The sequence below is a fragment of the Schistocerca piceifrons genome, chromosome 9 (genome assembly GCF_021461385.2).
Source record: "Schistocerca piceifrons isolate TAMUIC-IGC-003096 chromosome 9, iqSchPice1.1, whole genome shotgun sequence".
Lineage (NCBI taxonomy): Eukaryota > Metazoa > Arthropoda > Insecta > Orthoptera > Acrididae > Schistocerca > Schistocerca piceifrons.
The window spans coordinates 59,784,764-59,807,351 of NC_060146.1; the positions used below are offsets into that span (position 1 = coordinate 59,784,764).

Sequence of the window (22,588 nt, forward strand, 5' to 3'; positions counted from 1 at the left end):
ACAGCGGTTGACCGGCGTTGCCGGGTGAAACGTTGTTGTGATGCCTCCTGTAAAGAGGAGAAATACATACCATCATGTTTCCGACGTTGATAAAGGTCGGAATGTAGCCTATCGCGGTGGCGGTTTATCGTATCGCGACATTGCTGCTCGCGTTGGTCGAGATCCAATGACTGTTAGCAGAATATGGAATCTGTGGGTTCAGGAGGGTAATAAGGATCGCCGTGCTGGATCCTAACTGCCTTGTATGTCGACATGACAGGCATCTTATCTGCATGGCTGTAACGGATCGTGCAGCCACGTCTCGATCCCTGAGTCAACAGATGGGGACGTTTGCACGACAACAACCATCTGCACGAACAGTTCGACGACGTTTTCAACAGTATGGACTATCAGCTCGGAGACCACGGCTGCGGTTATCCCTGACGCTGCATCACAGACAGGATCGCCAGCGATGGTGTACTCAACGACGAACCTGGGTGCACGAATGGCAAAACGTCATTTTGTCGGATGAATCCAGGTTCTGTTCGCAGCATCATGATCGTCGCATCTGTGTTTGGCGCATCGCGGTGAACGCACATTAGAAGCGTGTATTAGTCATCGCCATACTGGCCTATCACCCGGCGTGATGGTATGAGGTGCCATTGGTTACACGTCTCGGTCACATCTTGTTCGCATTGACGGCACTTTGAACAGTGGACGCTACATTTCATATGTGTTACGACCTGTGGCTCTACCCTTCATTCGATGCCTGCGAAACCCTACATTTCAGCAGGATAATGCACGACCGCATGTTGTAGGTCCTGCAAGGGTCTTTCTGGATACAGAAAATGATCGACTTCTGCCCTGGCCAGCAAAGTCTCCAGATCTCTTACCAATTGAAAACGTCTGGTCAATGGTGGCCGAGCAACTGGCTCGTCACAATAAGCCAGTCATTACTCTTGATGAACTGTGGTATCGTGTTGAAGCTGCATGGGCAGCTGTATCTGTACACACAATCCAAGCTCTGTTTGACTCAATGCCCAGTCGTATCAAGGCCGTTATTATGGCCAGAGGTGGTTGTTCTGGGTACTGATATCTCAGGATCTATGCACCCAAACTGGGTGAAAATGTAATCACATGTTAGTTCTAGCATAATATATTTGTCCAATGAATACCCATTTATCATCTCTTCATAGTGTAGCAATATTAACGGGCAGTAGTGTACATATGGCTCCCACCTTGTTCACTGGATTACCTTAACTCTATTACACATGCTGTTTCATGTGGCTAGACTAGTAATCTAGACTAGTACTCTAGCCCTGTCTGATGCTGTAGAATGTCGAAGCAAAATTAAAAAAATAAAAACACATCTGGCCCCAACACTCTGGCACAACCACCAACAGCAACTCTGTACTAAATTCCGCCCCAACAGGCCATGAAGGCTCAATGGTACTGACCAGCCACCGTGTCATCCTCAGCCCATAGGCATCATTGGATGTGGATGGAGGGCCACGTGGTCAGCACCGCACTATCCTGAATATATGTCAGCAAATGAGAATGGAGCCACTACTTGTCAATCAGGTATCTCCTCAGTTTGCTTCACAAGGGTTGAGGGCATCCCGGTTGCCTGCATCACTTGGCAGACTGGTTGGTGACCCATTAAGTGCTGGTGAAGCGCAACAGAGCTTAACTTCAGTGATCTGGCGGGAACCAATGTTACCATTGTGGCCAGGCCTTTGGGAACCATCTGCAGTGATCAACCTAAAATTTGGGGTTGTTGTCTTGTTGCATGCATCATGACTACTGCCTTGGGGCACAGCAGCTTTCTAGCCAAAATTCACCTAGGTGTTTGTATTTAATACCACAAGTACCATAGTCGTAACTAGTACCACTATCATAAATACTACCAACACCAACACTACTAGAACAACCTAAACTTTAGTCTGTCATCTGTATGTGGATAACTGGAGGCATCCTCTCAGAACCCCTGATGCTTGCAGATGTGAGTCACAGCAGATACTAAGTCATAGTTACCTTGGTATTGCAATACCGTATAATATCGTCACCACAATCAAAATATAAACAGTCGCCTCTACGTATATTGATGCATATGTGGAGCACTGGGGACGTTCTCCATAGCAGACTTTGTGACCACACCCAGTATGCAGTTGGCAGCAGCTCACCTTGATGATGCTCTCTAGCACCCTGAGGCTGTGCAGGTCTGCGAGGCTGGCAGCCCGCAAGTAGTCATCCCCCTCGCCGAAGACGTCCCTCAGCTCCTTGTGGGCTGCGTCCTGCCACTCGGGGTGGAGGGCCAGCAAGGCCAGCACGAAGCAGATCGATACAGCCACTGTCTCGGTGCCGGCCATCACCACGTTCACGAGCTGCAAAGTGTCTCAGTTAGACTAGCTTACAAATGGTTCAGAGCACTTTGGGACTTAACATCTGAGGTCATCAGTTCCCTAGAAATTAGAACTACTTAAACCTAACTAACCTAAGGACAGCACACACTTCCACGCCCGAGGCAGGTTTCGAACCTGCGACCGTAGCGGTCGCGCGGTTCCAGATCGTAGCGCCTAGAACCGCTCGGCCACCCCGGCCGGCACTAGCTTACACACGCTGTTCATTCTCTAAATGCACAGCAAGGAATAGCTTTGTATAACAAATAAAAAACGCACTAGGAGCCAAAATCTACACAAGCACAAGGACAGAGGAGAGTTGTAAAATGAATCAAGATTTACTTTGACACTCTACGTCGTCGGTTGCTGTGGTGCGAGATTTGTATAATAAATAAGCCCCAATATTTTTCAAGCGTATGTAAACAGAGAAAAGATTTTTTTACAAGCTTCAAATTTGTGTACGAAGTTTCGAACAATTCCGACAAATGGAAGTCATGAAGCGACCCATCGAACTGATGTAATTCCCAGACACTCATTATGAGAAATGTTCTGTAATTGAATTCCTGGTTGTAGAAAAAGGAACTGTAATGAACTTTCACAAACGGTTTTTTGATTGCGGGAGAATTTTTGTTGTTGTGGTTTTCAGTCCTGAGACTGGTTTGATGCAGCTCTCCATCCTACTCTATCCTGTTCAAGCTTCTTCATCTCCCAGTACCTACTGCAACCTAAGTCCTTTTGAATCTGCTTAGTTTATTCGTCTCTTGGTCCCCCTCTACGATTTTTACCCTCCACTCTGCCCACCAGTACTAAATTGGTGATCTCTTGATGCCTCAGAACATATCCTACCAACCAGTGAGAGAGTAATCCAAAGGTAATAATGACGTAGGTCATCGGAGAAGTGTTGGACCATGGGTAACGGAGAGCAGGAAGTACGCACATTCAGCAGCCATGTTTAGACGTATAGTCAGAACCACTGCAAACGACGTGGTGAATAGTGCAGATACTAATATGTCAAAACTGGCAGTGTGTGTTCAGTGACAGAGACTCATGGATATTCAATGGTTTGCTCAAGATGGAATCTGTGAATACCTTTAACAAACTATAAGATTAAAGGGAAAAAAATTCATTTTCTCTGAAATATTGGAGCATATTGATTCCAATGGGAGACCTCTTTGTCACGAACGATAGCAGGATGCATAACTTTGAACCGGAAACAAAAAAGCAGTCACTAGATTGGTACCACCAGCAGCTACCAACAAAGGAGAAATTTGAGGCAGTTCCTTCTGCTGGGAAAGTTATGATTGCAGTCTTTTGGATTAGCGTTGGTGTGTTGCAAAAAGCGTTAACCAGTTCTTCAAGGCAAAGTGAGGACTTTGAACAAACTCAAGAACCATTTCCGACGTTCCTGCTCTGACAAAAAAAAAAAAAAAAAAAAAAATGGTTCAAATGGCTCTGAGCACTATGGGACTTAACTTCTGAGGTCGTCAGTCCCCTAGAACTTAGAACTACTTAAACGTAACTAACCTGAGGACATCACACACATCCATGCCCGAGGCAGGATTCGAACTTGCGACCGTAGCGGTCGCGCGGTTCGAGACTGTAGCGCCTAGAACCGCTAGGCCACTCCGGTCGGCGCTTTGACAACAACCCGAAAGAAATCTTGACCTGGCCATGCATGCAACCACACAACTCTCAGAACCTGGGAATACATCGCTATATAATGTTGGATATCATTGCTTCATCCACCCTGCAGTCCATACCTTGGGCCCTTGGGCTTCCATATATTTGGACCACATAAGGATTCGCTAAATGCGATACACTTTGAAGACAGGGAGACAGTGATTCCCGCGGGGAAAATATGGCTATGGGCACGGGCCGAGAGGGTATTCCTCCAGTAAATACGTACTATTTATAAAGGGCGGGTGAAGAACACATTTCCGTCGACACTTACAGTCGAGTTTCTGTGATGGCCGGGGGGGTGCACTGGTTCTCTGGCAAAGTTGTACGCAGGTGCTGCAGAGGAAGGTCGTTCGTGAATACAAGAACTTATTTATTGCCATTTGTTTACAGTCACTGCACGTCAAAGACGAGCAAGGCGAAGACATTATCATAGTGCGCGGGAAGCAAATGTCATTGCTGTGTAGTAAGAGTGAGGAGACAGAGGTGGGGGAAAAACACTTCCCCCAACTGCACACTCAGCCTCAAGATCAAACCGAGCGCACCTTCTGCTTGTAATGGTCGCAGACAAAAATTTGCACTCCCGCGAAACGCAAAAATAAAGTGCTATTAATAATTTGTAATTTTTCATAGAATAGTGTAGAAATGTTTACGCATAAGATATACTAAGTTTGAGCAAAATCCAATAAGTAGTTTCCACAACAAAATCGCAATTTTTTGTAATTTTAATCTGGTACAGAGATACAAATCTTAAATTTTGACAATTACGTATCTTCACTTAAAAATTTTATGCAGAATGTTTGGGATCGTTATGTTCAACACTTTTTGCGATTTTTAAAGGAATGCGAATTTTGAACTAAGATAAGAGAGCTTAGTAGGTTATTCTATAGAAAAATATGACTGAGATTACACAAAATACATTGCGTTTAACTGATTTTAGAAAGGCATATAGCGATAACAAAAGAGGAAGTTCTGATGGTTGTACCCACTCACGATTCTACTGAAAACATCGTGAAAGTCATGATGAATAAAATATGAAAGCAAAATTACAGCGAAATGTTAATCAAGTAGAGATTTACAATCTGATGAGTTACAGAAGCTAAACGATCTCCAATGAAAAAGCCTTTAGTAGTTTAGTACGCAGAGGAATGGGACTAGCAGTTCAGCAGCCACCATTTCACTCCACAGTCCCCTCCGAACTGGACCGAGGTTATACAAGAAATGGCGAAGCCGACTCATAGCTCACTCTCTCACAATCGTCAAGAGCGTGTGTCGCTGTCAGTATTGCGTTCCAAGATAAGACGACTCGTGATGTAATCTGCAACTGGAAATGCGAGTCATCGAATAGCTGTGTATGGAAAGCCTTGAGTGATAACGCGAAACCTTAACATCGCATGGGATAGAACAGGTAGAATTGAACATTCCGTGAACTGCAAATACATGAGATGCCTCCTTTGTTTTGGTATAATATGGTTTGTGTGCTGCCCATCGTATTCCAAGCTTCGAATCGCAAATGGAGTAGAAATTTACCACTTTCAGGCGTGTAACAAACAGGATCTTGAGTTAATACGACTATCTGTTTCAGAACTGTAGCCGACACGAAATGGAGTTATGAGAAATCTAGGCTCTGAAATGTGGCAAATGATGATTGGTGCAGTAATAACTGATATGCTTTGAAAATGATTTTGTGTCTGTCAATCAACTGTTTTTCGAAAATACCTTTCCATTGAAGTCAGCGAACATTTCATTTATCGCTGTCATTTCGTTAGCCGGCCGCGGTAGCTGAGCGGTTCTAGGCGCTTCAGTCCGAAGCGGCGCGACTGCTACGGTCGCAGGTTCGAATCCTGCCTCGGGCATTGATGTCTGTGGTGTCCTTAGGTTAGTTAGGTTTAAGTAGTTCTAAGTTCTAGGAGACTGATGACCTCAGATGTTAAGTCCCATAGTGCTCAGAGCCATTTGAACCATTTGTCATTTCCTTACTCTTTTTTAAAGTAGAGTGTATGGCATAACTTTTCAGTGCAGATGAACTGAAATGTGAACAAGTGGAATGCACATGATGAGTATCAAGTTTTAAACTACTTCTGTACGCTCATCAAAGGAATTTGCAAGCCCTTGTGACGTAGTAGTCATAAAAACGAAGAGACAGAACCAATACACCACTCCACAGTGGCATCTCTTAGAACCTTGGCCTCTAGCCTGGCCTAGCTGCTGAAACCATTGAGTTTGCACCCGTTATAGCCGCTGCTGCATCAAGGAAGTCTCGTGGTACCCTGCCATAATGTGGATGGTCCTATGTGACTGCTTTGCTGTGAATACCCCTCCATGATACAGAGCGAGGAAGTGCGCATTGGTAACCAAGCGAGGTGGCGCAGAGGTTAGCGCACTGGACTCGCATTCGGGAGGATGACGGTTCAAACCCGTGTCCTTCCATCCTGATGTAGGTTTTCTGTGATTTCTGTAAATCGCTTCAGGCAAATGCGAGGATGGTTCGTTTGAAAGGTCACAGCCGACTTTGTTCCCCATCCTTTCCTAACCTGATGGGACCAATGATCTCACTGTTTGGTCGCTTCCCCTTAACTCAACCAACCAGCCATCCTCACTGGTACCTCGGCTGAGGCAGGAACGACTGGAAGCCCTGTGTCGTTGTTCTGAGTAGACAGCAAAGTCCTGAGCTGCCAGAATGCTTGCATGCTCAAGCGGCAGACTGATTCGAGACCTGGTGATGGACTGGATGTCAGATTGCTGCCCATCTCTTTGCCAGTGATGATTGGTCCAGAAGGGGTTTTAATGCAGCTGCTCATTGCCAACTTGAGGAAGTGACCATGTTTGTGTCTTGTTTAGGAATTTTTTGAAAGAGAAACAATGGTCGAAGCAGCTGTTGGCGATAGGAATTGATCAACCAGAGTACATCTGAGAAGGCTGGCCCATGACATTGACACATGTAACAATGTCAGTGAAACGTCTTGTTGCTGCTGAGGGTACTGAGCAGGAAGATCAACGACCCGCTCCTGAAGGTCCATCCTGAGCTGCTAAATTTGATACCGTTACGATTCCTTTCCGCTAGGAAAAATCAAGCTCACAGACTTGTCTAAAAACTGGCTGTAATGTAAGCACAGGTTTTTTTTATACAGGGTGCTACAAAATGATACGGCCAAACTTTCAGGAAACATTCCTCACACACAAACAAAGAAAAGATGTAACGTGGACTTGTGTCTGGAAACGCTTAATTTCCATGTTAGAGCTCATTTTAGTTTCGTCAGTATGTACTGTACTTCCTCGATTCACCGCCAGTTGGCTCAATTGAAGGAAGGTAATGTTGACTACGGTGCTTGTGTTGACATGCGACTTATTGCTCTACAGTACTAGCATCAAGCACATCAGTACGTAGCATCAACAGGTTAGTGTTCATCACGAACGTGGTTTTGCAGTCAGTGCAATGGTTACAAATGCGGAGTTGGCAGATGCCCATTTGATGTATGGATTAGCACGGGGCAATAGCCGTGGCGCGGTACGTTTGTTTCGAGACAGATTTCCAGAACGAAGGTGTCCCGACAGGAAGACGTTCGAAGCAATTGATCGGCGTCTTAGGGAGCACGGAACATTCCAGCCTATGACTCGCGACTGCGGAAGACGAGGACACCTGCAGTGGACGAGCAAATACCTCGTACAGTTGACGATAACCCTAATGTCAGCGTCAGAGAAGTTGCTGCTGTACAAGGTAACGTTGACCACATCACTGTATGGAGAGTGCTACGGGAGAACCAGTTGTTTCTGTACCATGTACAGCGTGTGCAGGCACTATCAGCAGCTGATTGGCCTCCACGGGAACACTTCTGCGAATGGTTCATCCAACAATGTGACAATCCTCATTTCAGTGCAAATGTTCTCTTTACGGATGAGGCTTCATTCCAACGTGATCAAATTGTAAATTTTCACAATCAACATGTATGGACTGACGGGAATCCGCACGCAATTGTGCAATCACATCAACATAGAATTTCTGTGAACGTTTGGGAAGGCATTGTTGGTGATGTCTTGATTGGGCCCCATGTTCTTCCACCTAGGCTCAATGGAGCACGTTATCATGATTTCATATGGGATACTCTACCTGTGCTGCTAGAACATGTGCCTTTACAAGTACGACACAACATGTGGTTCATGCATGATGGAGCTGCTGCACATTTCAGTCAAAGTGTTCGTACGCCTCTCAACAACAGATTCGGTGACCGATGGATTGGTAGAGGCGGACCAATTCCATGGCCTCCACGCTCTCCTGTCCTCAATCCTCTTGAAAGCTCTTGTCTACGCAACCTCGGTACCAAACGTAGAGACTCTTGGTGCTCGTATTGTGGACGGCTGTGATACAATACGCCATTCTCCAGGGCTGCATCAGCGCATCAGGGATTCCGTGCGACGGAGGGTGGATGCATGTATCCTCGCTAACAGAGGACATTTTGAACATTTCCTGTAACAAAGTGTTTGAAGTCACGCTGGTACGTTCTGTTGCTGTGTGTTTCCATTCCATGATTAATGTGATTTGAAGAGAAGTAATAAAATGAGCTCTATCATGGAAAGTAAGCGTTTCCGGACACATGTCCACATAACATATTTTCTTTCTTTGTATGTGAGGAATGTTTCCTGAAAGTTTGGCCGTACCTTTTTGTAACACCCTGTATAAGTATTTACAGTTTCTGTCCCCTACTTCACCCACAGGGTCACTTGGTTCTTCATACCATTTACAATTACTTTTTGACCTTATTAGCATGTGGCATATGTACTACGTTTCCCTTTATGAGTGATTCTCTTCTGTCTCAGGCTATTTCTCGTTGCTGCCACTTTTACTGGATTTAACCCATTGGCTAAAGGTCAGCAGGGATGACATTTGGGTAGCTTTCTGTTTGAACTGGTATTAATAACTATCATACAGGTTGCTGAAGCTGAGGTTAGTATAATTGCGACTTAGTGCTGATATTCTGTGCAGTACCTTTTCGTGTGTTCTAATGGATGCTCCTTTGATACGAGGCTATTTTCCACAGCTAACGTCAGCTTTAGAGAGGCGAGCAGAGATGGTTCTAATGTGGTATTCAAGTAAGTCAGGTTTTCAGAATGGGAGCAGAATCAGTTGAACTCACACAACCCGGGGATAGTGTGTTGCAATGTGTAGGGCAGATGATCTGCCTTGCCTGCTGTGCAGTAATTCTTCCGTCGAGAGTAGTGTGTGGTACTTTATGTCCAATACTATCATTCATCTTGCCGATACAAAATGTCTTAGCAAGAAATATTTATTATTACATGTACCCATATACACACGACCACCCAAACACTACCTTCTTCTTCTTCTATCCTGTTGAGAGTTAACTACTACTTCCATATCAAATAAGCGAGCACTTTCCACAGAATAATAAAGATACTAATGTTTTACTATCATTAACAATATTTTAAATAAAATTACACCCACAATTCCTTCAGTCTAATACCCAAATAAAATATTTCATTTATGTTCATTGGTGATCCCCTTTCATGAAAATAATACCCCTGTACCTTGTTATGTCTTAAAACATAGGCACAACTATACACTGATAGGCTAGAACGTTATCACCACCTACCTATTATCGATATAAATCCGACCAAGGTGAAAGCACATCCAGAAGTCGTGGTGTTGAGTGGCCACCCTTCATTGCAGATGTCAGGTGTTGTAGGCTGGACAAACTGGTAAACCATTACAGGCAGCGAACTGTGGTGAAACTAACATCAGATTTTAACGCTGCACGGAGTAAAAGGTGTGTCTGAACATACAGTGCACCGAACACTACTAACAATGGGCCTCTGCATCTGACAACCCATGCATGTGCCAAAGTTAGCGCCATGACATCAGCAACTACGACTAAATGGGCATCAGACTTTGGTGCAGTGGCAGAGTGTTACATGGTCTGATGAATCCTGATACCTTCTTCATCGCTGCCTATGGGAGGGTGTGGACGCGTCGCCTTGCAGGGAAAAATCTCCTTTACATCTATACTGCAGGACAGAGACAACCTGCAGCGGTTCCATTATGCTCTGGGTAACATTAATGTGGGCATCCATGGGTTCAGTGGAGCTTGTGCTAGGCACCATGATGGCCAGAGAGTATCATGCTCTGGTTACAGATTACGTACCTCCCTTCATGAAGATAATGTTTCTGAATGGCAGTGGCGTACATCAGCAAGACAATGCCCCATGTCATAAAGCTAGGAGTTTGTTGGAGTGGTTCAAGGAAAACAGTTGATGTGCTGGCCCCCTCACTCACCAGGTCTGAAACCGATCGAACACATTTGGGAATTTACAGGAGTTAGGTGACCTGTGTGTGCAGGTGTGGTGCCAGCTCCCTCCAGCCTCATTGCTTCCATGCCACAATGCGTTGCTCCTATTATTCATGCCAAAGGTGGACATACCAGCTTTAAGGTAGGTGGTAATGTTCTGGCTGATTAGTGCATACACACATAGCCCTGGCAATTAATAAGACAAGATATAAAATTCATGTCACATCACATCCTCACCTATCTTGTAATCTTCCTTGTGACCTTCAAGGTTAAGGTGTGGTTTGGGATAACTGTAAACGTCTCCTGCTTTGTTTCCCTAATTTTAGCCTGCTGTTTATTTGTCCTGGGAACTCCCTGCCCCCCCCCCTCCCCCATGTCCTCCTCAATGTGCTGCCAGAAATGGTGCTCCTTTGAAAGTGGGAACAATACCTTACATGTACCACTGTGGCACATGTCTGAAATTGTAATTTAACGTTAATTGGTGATACCATTTCCACCACTTGATAGAGTACCTCCTAAGGCCTAACAAAATTTTCAGTCCGATCATTTGCTACGTAAGGGTTGGTTAATGTAATTCCTTGTCTGACATGTTACTTTTTAATACTTATTTTCTATTATATTCCTGTTGTTCCAAGGCTTTAGCGTTAATTCTTCTAACCTGGCGCCAAATAATTTTTTCGCATTTTTGTGGAAGTTTTTGCTGGTCATATATCTTTTGCTGGGTAGATCGTACAGAGCCGGAAAGGAGAGGGTGTCATTTGAGCGAAAATAACCCTGGACAAGCGTGTACGCCCCTGGATTTTTGAATTATTTGTCAATGGTCCATATGGGAGTAGGGCATCCCAGCCAGTCTGTTTATAGTTACTGTAGTAATTCAATATTTTTCTTGTCATCTAGTTGACCATTTCAGTTCGGCCATTTACTTGTGGCCACTGATTTCTGACCCTGCGTTCCTTAATGTGTAATTGAAAGGACAATTGCTTTATTACATTGGACATGAAATTCCCTCCTTGGTCTGTATTCCTGTCTCAAGTGTTCCAAATTTTAGTATCGACTGGTTCACCATCACCTGGATCACTGTTTCTGTTTGTTGGCTAGGCATTTATATCATGGAAATAAAATGTGAAAAAGATCTAGTATTCTCAGCACGTAACCATTACCTCCTCATGTTTGAGAAAATGGTCTGAGTATGCCCATGCCAATCATCTGAAATGGTTTATCTGCCTTTATTAAACTCTGCAGTGTAATATTTTAACGACTGTATTCCACTCTCTGCATGCGTCTCACACAAATTTAGCTGTAATGGTTGATGTCTCCTTTGTTTGCCATCTGCGAGTACTTCTGTGCAGCTCTGCTTCCTGGTGCTTTGGTGCTTTTTGGCCACTGTTTCTGGCTAGAGGTGAAGGATGAGCCTGACTCAACACATCATTTTGTAATATCACTGGTACCGCTCTGCATTACCCACATCTAATCTTTCTACACAGCACTCCATATTCACCACTGAATTGTGTCTGTTAGCAATTGCTGACAGTCTGGATCAGCACTTTGTCCTTCTGTCCATTCATCTGTGTCTACTCTGACACATTCTATAGTGTATATTTTGCGACAGAGATGGTAAGGCTTTCATGTGTAATTTGTCCAGTTGATGTACTAACTGAAAACAAAAATCAGCCATTTGTAATACTTATCTAATTAAACATCTAGGTAGATAGTTAAGGCGCAGTAACCATTTCAGGGCAGCATGATCATTTGCTGCTTTGAAACATCGTCCATACAAATGGCAGCTGAAGCAATTTACTCCATATAATAGTGTTAGCATTACTTTCTCAGTAATCAAATAATTTTCCTCCTTTACTAATGCATCTTAGTCTATATACTATTGTATGTTCTTATTCATCTACCTCGTGGCTTAAAATGCACCTTGAGGCAAACCTGTCAGTATTGCATATCAATACAAACTGCAAAATTGGGAACCGCAGTAGTTGCATGCAGATATTTCAGATTCACGAATGCCATTACACAATGTGGCGACCACTGAAACATTGCTCCTTTTTTCAATAATTATGTGAGACATCTTGCAGTTTTAGTGAATATAGCAATAAATTTTCTGTAAAAACTATCATTAGATTTGTGAAGCCTCCATGTCTACTGTAAAGATATCTATGGAAACCAGTTTGATATAGTGGTTGCTTTGGTAATCATAAAAGAGTGGGCAGTTTAAGTCGTTTCATATATAGGTACCCGTAGACCATAAAATTATGGTTGACAGACATGTGTATTCTGCAAGTTGTCAACCAGCTGCAGTCCCATTCGTCCATTTCTGCAAGATGGAATTACAGAAAACAGTAGAGAAGAAGTTAGAAAACTAGGAGATTCATGAGGCGGCAGAGGAGCAAGAGAAGGAGGAGGAGGAGGAAAAGGCGAAGAAATGGATGAAGTGAAAGACAAAGCAGTACACAATGGGCAGAAAGAGGAGAATAATGAAAAGAACGAAGCCACCCTGGGCGTGTCTGTGACTCACTTCGTCTCGAACCTCGCTGACTGGCAACATGGTCTGTCCGCCTGGCTTGACCAGAGCTTCCAGTAGATTCAGATGTTTCTTTGGAGATCGTTCCTTGATGGCTGCTGACCTCATGGCGATGCACTGCATGATCTGGTCCTGCAGTATTTGCACGTAGTCGAACACACCACGCCCTGTGGAGGTCAGCCGCATCAGTAGTTTACTCTGCAGCCATGGTCTCATCATAATCGTCTGAAAACAGCAAACGCCATGTGTCACTCGTCAGTGGTAGTATTCACTCGGAGGGAACACAGTAGACCAAGCAACGCTGTTCTCCATTAATCAGATAAACTCCAAACAATTACGAATACAGTCCAAACTCTCTGTGAAAAATTGGGAATGTGTGTCTGTAAACTGCTAACGCTGTTCATGGCAGGCGGTCTCAGTTGTGGGCTGCCTGTGTAACAGCTTCAACGAAATTTATTTCCTTCAGTATCTCATAGAACTATTATATAAAAATTTTATATGCTGTAATATTCTACTCATTAGGAAGTATAATCTTATGATATAAGTTTGACACAGTAAGAGAAGTACTATACATAGTAACTGTGTATACGTCATGATAAAGCAAAACCGAAAGTGCACAAATTACCCATACAATATTCATCCAGCAATTGCGACTGAGAGCTCTGAGAGAGTTCCAACAACCGTTACACAATATTTCAAACCTTCGCGAAACTTCTTCTCGCTGACATCCTCCAAAAAGTTGGAAAAAGGAAAAAAATTTTGTTGTCTTCTGAATTTTCGCTGTTTATGCGCTAAAACTTTAGCATGAGGCAGCACATTGACATTGATTATTTCATTAGTACTGATTCTATTTACAATACAATATGAAGACAATGTCCACACATACCACTTAACGTACCTGCAAAGTTATGTCACTTCATGGAACATAGTTCAGAAGATATGACGCCACGCATATCTAAATGAAGGAGAAAATAGGTTTCACTTAAACGAAGCGCAAATTAGCTACACTGTTTTCATCCATTGTTAGATAATGACAGGACTTAGAGATATGCAATAATCTTTAATCATAATTTCAAATATTTTCTGGAGTTTTTGTCACTTGCATGCTTAACGTCAAATATTTAATACACAAATCATTTACAAAGAAATCATAGTGTGAAGCTGTGGTAAAAGTGAGAGTTCTATTCTTTAGAAAATTAGTGGTCGGGTGTTTGCTTGTATAAGAACTATTACGTAATCCATGTCCAGAATTAAAACACTGATGAGGTAGCTAAACTGTAACATATGAGTTGCTGGCCACAACTGCGTGCTACATTTTAAACACCAGAGCCAGTTTTCCAGTCTCTGGGAGACGAGAACTATTCTTCGGCCTGGAGTTAACGGCTCGCTTTCCGTTAATTCAGCCAAATTTTGCTGGTCTGCCCAGGCCCTGCTGATTTTCAAAGGCAAGTGTTTCCCATAGCATGGCCAGTATTTCCTAGCACCGTTTGGGGGTTGGCAGCAAGTGCTATAAGCACTAGCGGCAAGGGGCCAATTGAAGTACCTACATTTTGCTTCAGAGGCAGATTCGCCGAAATGTCCTGATATGAAATAAGTTTTTTGAGCAGCGCTCGTAGTTTGCAATGTCGGGGAATCTCACAAAGGTAGCATGGGGATCATGCACCCTGCTAAGTATAGCGGAGGCTTAAAGGATGTTGTGGGTTGGTCACGAAAGTTTTGGAGGTTCTGAGATACCAAACTGTATCCTACTTTGAGGTACCAAAAGAAACTAGGACCCTGATAACAACATACATCAGCTTTTTGCTTATAAACTTAAATTTCTATTGTGCAGTTTACGAATTTTAATTAAATTGTATATTATAAGCAAACTGATCATTCGAATCTTCAGAGGGAGGCTTGAGGTTATTGAAGTTCTCTAAAAATGACTTTACTGTCCCTAAGGATCGTCTCACCGTCACAGATCAGTCTCTCTGCAGATGGAGACTCAAGTGGCAGGAGAATCAGTCATTGGTGGTGCACCAGCAACGCACACCTGTGGCAGAGTTCCATCCAGAGTGAAATCTTTCTCAGTCCTCAGCTCGTCTGCTCAGAGATTGGCCCTGGCAGCGGAGGAGGCTAGTGTAGGAGAAGTCTCCTGGGGGTGAATCAAAGAAGAACTTCAAAGAAGAAAAGATGTTTTATCTACCGACCAACTGTTAAAAGGAAAATCCTTATTCCGATGTATGGCATCCTTCACTTTTCTTTGACTGTCTGGCTTGGAAGTATTCTGAGCACTAACCAGTAAAATTATTTCACAAACGCTGCTGGTCACCTTCCGTGAGTTTTTCTCCAGGTAGTTCACCTGTAACAAACTTCTTACATTTAGTGCTGAAAAAAGACATCTCACTCTGCCTCTTTCTGCGTCCAGTGAAATGGGAATATGGCATCACATGTGAGGTTCTTTCTCAGACTTCCACTTTATTTACATTAGCTAGTCCTAGCAGTTCTTATATTGTTGAAACAGTTTTTGTGGTCCTGACGTTCGGTGGTGTCCCACACATACAAAGAGGTCCCAACAGTGGGCTCTCACTTCATTTGTGCCATCTGGTGCCTTCCAAAGGAAACAGCTTTCTAAATTTTGTTCATGATTGTGCGTTCCCTGTACATTGTTACAAATAGCATCTCTCCTCTCTCCACCCTGAAGTCGTGAAAACAGTCACTACTTGAGGCCTTACACCAATGGGGATAGTATCTATGTTGCCTGGAGAGGGGGAGAGGGGGATGCCCTGCATAAAGTTGTGGCAAGTCAAAGGGATGCCTGGTAAAGTGTGTGGCATTGACCTGTGCCCTGTCTGGTGTACCCGTCTGAAAATTCCGCCAGAGGAGGTCCTCCTACCTTGGGTACAGAGCCTCGCTTTCCACTCAAGTGTTGTCAGATCATCCTAGTGTGCTTTCAAATACCTTCATACCTACATACACCAAGCAAATTCAAGTGAAACTGTAAATTAAGACAATTATATACCAATAATAATTGGTGCTAGGATGCATTTCATTTCTCAGTTTTGATGAACTGTTCTGATCTAATGGGTCCTTGTATTTACGTTTTGAAAAAAAACGGTTGTGTAACATCACCCCTTCCAACTTTTTTAAATTTACATCAATGCAACTGTGCTCAAAACTTCTTAAAACATAACTGCGTCAAAGAACTTTAGGACCTATGTGGTATTGAGGTAACATGCTCAGTTGAGACATTGTAGGTTTTTAATATTGCCAAGATAACACATATTACATTTTATTGTTAAATTCTTAATTGATCTACCAAGCCATCGCACATCCATTCTTCTACTTTGCGGGCGTAAACTTAACTTGTTCTTTATCAAACGTGACAGGTTTGTTACTTTCCCAGGTTATACTCATCCACTCTTTTTTAAGCTGACATTAAAGGTTATATTCTGTCTGTACATATTTGCACTAAAAGACTTTATAAACAGCATGAAATTTCTCAAACACTGATCAATGGCTCGAACACAATCATCCATTGTACTCTTTAAACATTAATTCATTCTTATTCATATTCCAGAAATTTTTTTATATTAACCTCATTCACACTCTTGTAAAACATGGAAGGTAGAGCACCATAACAAAACTATAAAATTTTACATCATCACATAGTAAGAAAGACAGTATAAGATACACAAATATAAAAGTATATATAGCAGCAAAAGTAATTCGAAATTCAGATACATGACATAAGATTTACTTACATGACAGTACGTAGAATAACATCCTCACATCGAATATTACCAATTCGAGAACAATTACCAAATTCAAATTTCCACATACAATTTACACCTTTATCACTATATGTGAAATGCAGTACAAGTCTGTAAACAATATTTAAATTGGTATGTTCATTGTTAAATTATAGTTATATGTTTAACATTTTCAGAAGTTGGTTCTCCACAAAAGATCATTATTACGTAAGACAAAAATAACAAAATTTCACAATCATGACTCATAATGTTCATTCATAAGAACTACAGTTCCAGAAAGAATATAATACACACAAAATACGTTAGAGACACAATGAGTTTTTCGCAACAGAATCGCAGTATCAGAGACCTGGTACGAGAAGAATGCCATTAAGATCGATGACACTGTTCATGGAAGCACGTTTATTTCATAGTAGCAGATTGGCCCTAGTCTGACAACAGGCAAACTGACAGCAATGCAAGATCATACACTGTGTAATGTTTTTCCTTATGATTTTTGTCACATACACACACACGCATTGAATTTCAGTTCAGTCGTTCAGAGCGTTGGGTAACTTGCCTATGCAAGTCTATGATTAAATCATAGCTGCACACATCAAATTTTTAAATGTATGAGTCGGGTTGAGGTTGAAACTGTGTCCTTGCCAATGAGGGATTATAGTCCTTCTACCTTCAGAGTTATGGATTGTGAACTGTGTCTCTGTAAGGAGGTGGTCAGACTTCTGCTCTTTCTCAGTAACAGTCTACCCGTTTATTTGATACGAAATCACAGTCTCATGGTTCCATAAGCATGAAAACACTTTCTCATATTTTTTGGGTAATACGCAACAGTTTGTTGACAGGCTGAGTGAATTGCCCCGTTGACGTCATAAACAGTCTGTGTATGCAAATAGTGTTGCAGGTACTCACTCTGTAACACTACTGCCTGATACTGCTATACCATGACCTCTAAGCTGGAAGCAGTTCGTGTAATGAAATTATTTTTACTAAAACAATTCCTGTATAAAGAAACAGAGCAGTGTTACCCTCTCAAAGGAATTTTGTTGTGTTGACCATGATGTACGTAACGGAGGTGGCTTATTGGAAGTTATAGTCACAATTACGTAAATATTTAAACACTGAAAAACAATAATTTACCTATCCACAGTGTCCAAATGATGATAAAAAGGTCGCCAGCCTAATTAGGCATGCGAACAAGTAACATTCTTGTTCAAGATAATAGATATGAGTAAAGTTAATGGAAACACACAGCCTATATAAGGCTATTTGCATAAGGACAACAGAAAATGACATACACTTTTGCCTCCAAGGCTTGATCAAACTGAATGGTTTCAATAATATCACTATTAAAGTGCACTTTAGGAATATACAGTCTAGCATAGATTGAGTCTCACTTTTCAAACATTTTCCTATCTGACATGAGATGTGAATAAAGTTCACTGCAAAATTATAAATTGATCATAGGTTTAATCTTTCTTTTACCAATTACTTTTCTATCTGACATGGAAAAAAAGTATTTCAGTAGCAAACTATTTCTCACTGTCCTCTGAATAAAAGAAGTTATTGTTTTCATAGGTAGTGGTCTTTCTGTTACTTGTTACCTAGTATAAGCACAATAGACAAACTTTGGATCCTGTTACACTATTAATATGCACTTGCAATACCGAAGAGAGACAAGCATGTAGCAAACATGAGTATATAACTCTCCACAAGTGCAGTTCACGACTTTTAATGCAGTGAGACACAATATTGAGAAATCTGTAAGAAACTTACTCACCTTTTAAAATTTACAACAGGCAGCACTATGATCATTAACTAAGGAAAACTTTATAAGTCTCAGTTTTAAGAACTTTTAAATTTTAAAAATAACAGCAAATTGTCTTTATTACCACTGTCTTCTACTTTCAAGTCAATGATTAAATAGGTAACTTTGAAAGTCCACAAAACTTTAAAGTGAACTGTTTCAATCACTCGGAGGCTTTCACAAAGCTACATTTAGTACCTCCTACAATTTTACCATATCCACAGTAAATGTGACTACTACCTTCTTACTAAATATCAAATAACATTATTTAATTAACTGTTTCGCTTTGAGGCTTTCATTTTTTCCGCAACAAGGACACTCGGTAATCATAGTTCAAACGGAGAGGAACCTGAGAGGTGTTGTGATAAGGAAAAAATGAAGGTAGGTACATAAATTCAGTTATAAGTTACCTCATTTCTAGCACACTAAAACATCCAATGAGCTGTTACTTCACTTTACATATTTACAGTTCCTTGGTTCCTTTTCAGTGATTGCACAACGTGGTGGCGAATGCATGTTGGTGGATGGATTTTCAGGAGGAAATGCTGGACTCTGCCATTTCTTGGTGGCGATGACAGGTACCAATTCCAGAATAGTTCCAGCTCTTTATCTGTCCATCCAAGGCATTGGAAAGTGGCACGAAAAGCCTCTCTCGGCACCAGCACAACACACAACTTTTACATGAGAAGCTGGCAGTTTGGTAGCTCGTCCCCGACTGACTCCTGATTCCACCTTTCTTTCCATGCCCACCACATTTTGCGCGCGCTACGCAGTTCCACACCACCTTTTACTTACAAAATAACTAAGAACCCTATGTGAAGATCAGCAGTTTACATAACAGCAACCAAACATATTAAATAAAACAGAACATGGGCACATATTGACATTTCTACAAAAAAATCATTTAAACAAAATTATTCAACCTCAAAGATAACCAAAGAGATTATGTGAGAAAGACCAAACATATCATTTGCTCATATTGTACATATTACAGAGATTACACTTTATTACAGTATCGAATTAATCATACACTAATTACAGACGTTCAACGATGGGATGTTGAACAAAATGTATGTATTTTGTAAGCTATGGTCTTACAACTCGTCCGGGTAGTGGTGTGGCTGTGGGACACCCTCTGGTGCAGGTGGCGAGTCAGTGGCGCCCTGTCAGTTCCTCAGAGTGTCGGCTTAGGCCGCAGGGCTCCCCTTCTCTTGTCGACAGGTAAGTCACGGCGCGGGGACGCCGCAGGAAGTGGTTTCAGATCGCAGGCAGTGACCAGAGGTACATTCGTCAGCTGTCCAGCTTGCTGGCCCAGTTTTACATACTCCGTATGTGTGGGTAATGGCAGTTTCACTGTGGTTCAGCGTCTAACCATTCTGTGTTTCCACATCCCATCTCTGTTTCTGTCACAAATCCGTCCACATTTGATTTTTGTGACTTGAAAGGAGTTTACAGACTTTCATTAACAATACAGTTCACATTAATACAAATACAGTCTGTTTGTACAATCCTTCTGCAATAGCTTTTTACCATTACCTTACATCAAGATATCAGTTTTAGTCTCAATTAATTAATTAATTTATTAATTTAAAGTGCATTTTTAAAACTGTAATTACTTATTACCTCTTATCCCTTTAATACTTGACGTTTACGAACTTAAAATGCATCATTACTAAACCCTGACCTCCAGCAGATTCCAGCTTTTCATTTCTAATGAAAATTCATGATCTCATAGGAAGTTTTTAAAGTAGAGTACAAAATTCTTTTGGTTGGGACCTCAGACCTTCTCTCAATTATCCATGCATTGCTATGTGATATATGCTATGTGGTTTTCCACCATTGCGTTATGAGCCGAAAGTATTGTCCTGCGATTTCCGTATTAATGTTTGATCTGACTGCTTGTAGCTCTTTCACAGAAGGGATAAAAACGTCACAGTCAGCGAGACTGAAACCGCGAACCGTATCAGATGCTTTTTCACAGGTCAGCACATTACCATAGAGCTGGTTTACATGTATGTGTCTTGGCTTCCTCTTACGAGGCCATTAGTGCCTAGAACTCGTGAACCGCTGTTTAATGGTGAAAAACTTACTATGTTGCACAACAGGTAACGCCTCTTTCCGCTGCTGACAAGCAAAGAAGGGATAAAAACGTTACAGTCAGCGAGACTCAAACCGCGAACCGTATCAGATGCTTTTTCACAGGTCAGCACATTACCATAGAGCTGGTTTACATGTATGTGTCTTGGCTTCCTCTTACGAGGCCATTAGTGCCTAGAACTCGTGAACCGCTGTTTAATGGTGAAAAACTTACTATGTTGCACAACAGGTAACGCCTCTTTCCGCTGCTGACAAGCAAAGAAGGGATAAAAACGTTACAGTCAGCGAGACTCAAACCGCGAACCGTATCAGATGCTTTTTCACAGGTCAGCACATTACCATAGAGCTGGTTTACATGTATGTGTCTTGGCTTCCTCTTACGAGGCCATTAGTGCCTAGAACTCGTGAACCGCTGTTTAATGGTGAAAAACTTACTATGTTGCACAACAGGTAACGCCTCTTTCCGCTGCTGACAAGCAAAGTTTGGGTTTCTAGGAATACATAACTTTATTTATGAAATACCACATTTGCATACCTCTTGAGTATGACACAGCATACCAATTACACACAGACCCGACCGATCGAAATCCAAGCGAGTAGTATTTTACTAATTTCTGCCGACAGAGGCACCCTTGTGTACAGATACTTAGTTTCATTAAAACAGAGTTTCGTCGTAAGGTCATCGTGGGTAGTTTTACTTCATTTCTTCTATACAGTGCACAATTTTCATAAGAGTTCTTTTAGTGTTGTTAAAACAATAGTAAACATGAGAGAGAAATTAATCATCAACGATATATGAGAATTCTCTGATGTTATCTATAACAGTCTGACAATAAACATGCAGTTTATTAATTACATACATGTAGAAAACTTGTTCTGAGTTAAAGCTGTCAAACAAGGTTTGAAGGAGAATAAAATGCCACTACCACACGACAGCTAGTGTAGAAAATACTTTTCTGACGTATTTTGGCACGATGAGCTCTCCTCAAACATAACAGAAAAGTTTCGAAATGCATCTGCTGCCTGGCCGTCCTTTAAACCTGAAAAGAACAAAATGTCACAGAAGTTAGCCCTTTCTCCACATGCGACTATTTTGGATAGAGAAGTAAAGGGAATTATGTTCAAAGTTCCATTAGAATGATAACTTCAGCAGACACCAGAATTGTGTTTTAAAAAATGTTGCCGTAAATGTACTCGCGACGTCTTATGTACTGTGCACAACACTTCCAGTTGCGCTACCAGCTAACACGTAACTATAGCAGCTCCAGAAGTGGACAACAATTCCTCCAGAACTTTCGTAGTCCACAGTGCTGTGAGATAATGCATATGGCCGGATCTAGAGTTCTGAGAGACACACAGTTACAGCTTTTCTTTCGCACTGCACGACGTTTTCAACAAACACATAGCGCAATAGAGTAGCTCAAGAGGAAATGAACGCTTCCTGTTTAAATTTCTGTATCCTAAACTGTTGGCACCTCTGTGTAGGTGGCTGTTACGTGACTTTATTTCGGTGATTACAAAATAGAGTCGAATGTATGCACTGGGTTGCCGAGGCAGCTATCTCATGGCGATTCGGTCAACCAAGTAAATGAATGTACTGAACATGCTGCAAACCACTGCAGGGAGCCTGTGTAACAAAATATTCATTCAGTGTGGCGCAACGGCTTTACGATAGAAATTGAGTCACAGAGAAGAGGATTTGGTGATCTGTTGGATGGATACGGTCTGGGTTCGATTCCAACTTCTGCCAATGATTTTTGATAGGGAGAGACACATTCTATTCTCTTCTGGATACACCAAGTGAAGAAGGTATAATGGCATTGTGGTCTGAAATTCACATTAAACATGATTTGCCTTCTCTACCAAGTAGACGTTAGGTTGAACCACAATAACATAGTTTTAATGGTTGGCACTCAGAGTATTTATAGTCCAGCCAATCCGAGCAATATTGGTGTGGTAAAATTGAGAAATATGAGATGTCCTTTTAAGAGCCAGTCGGTACAAAATCTCTTATCCTTTTAACTAGTTCTTCGTCTCGCCATTAGGAGCCATCT

The 22,588-nt window shown here is 42.0% G+C and overlaps 1 protein-coding gene across 1 annotated transcript in view; it reads right to left on the bottom strand.

The window, feature by feature from the left end:
* Positions 1-22,588, bottom strand: part of LOC124716702 (cytochrome P450 4C1-like) — a 134,327-nt gene that overhangs the window by 15,479 nt on the left and 96,260 nt on the right. Inside the window, exons 4-5 of the mRNA XM_047243244.1 lie at positions 12,876-13,106; positions 2,163-2,363 (exon numbers count right to left, since the gene is read on the bottom strand). Of these exons, the coding sequence (XP_047099200.1) occupies positions 2,163-2,363; positions 12,876-13,106 (432 nt within the window). The remainder of the gene's footprint in view (positions 1-2,162; positions 2,364-12,875; positions 13,107-22,588) is intronic.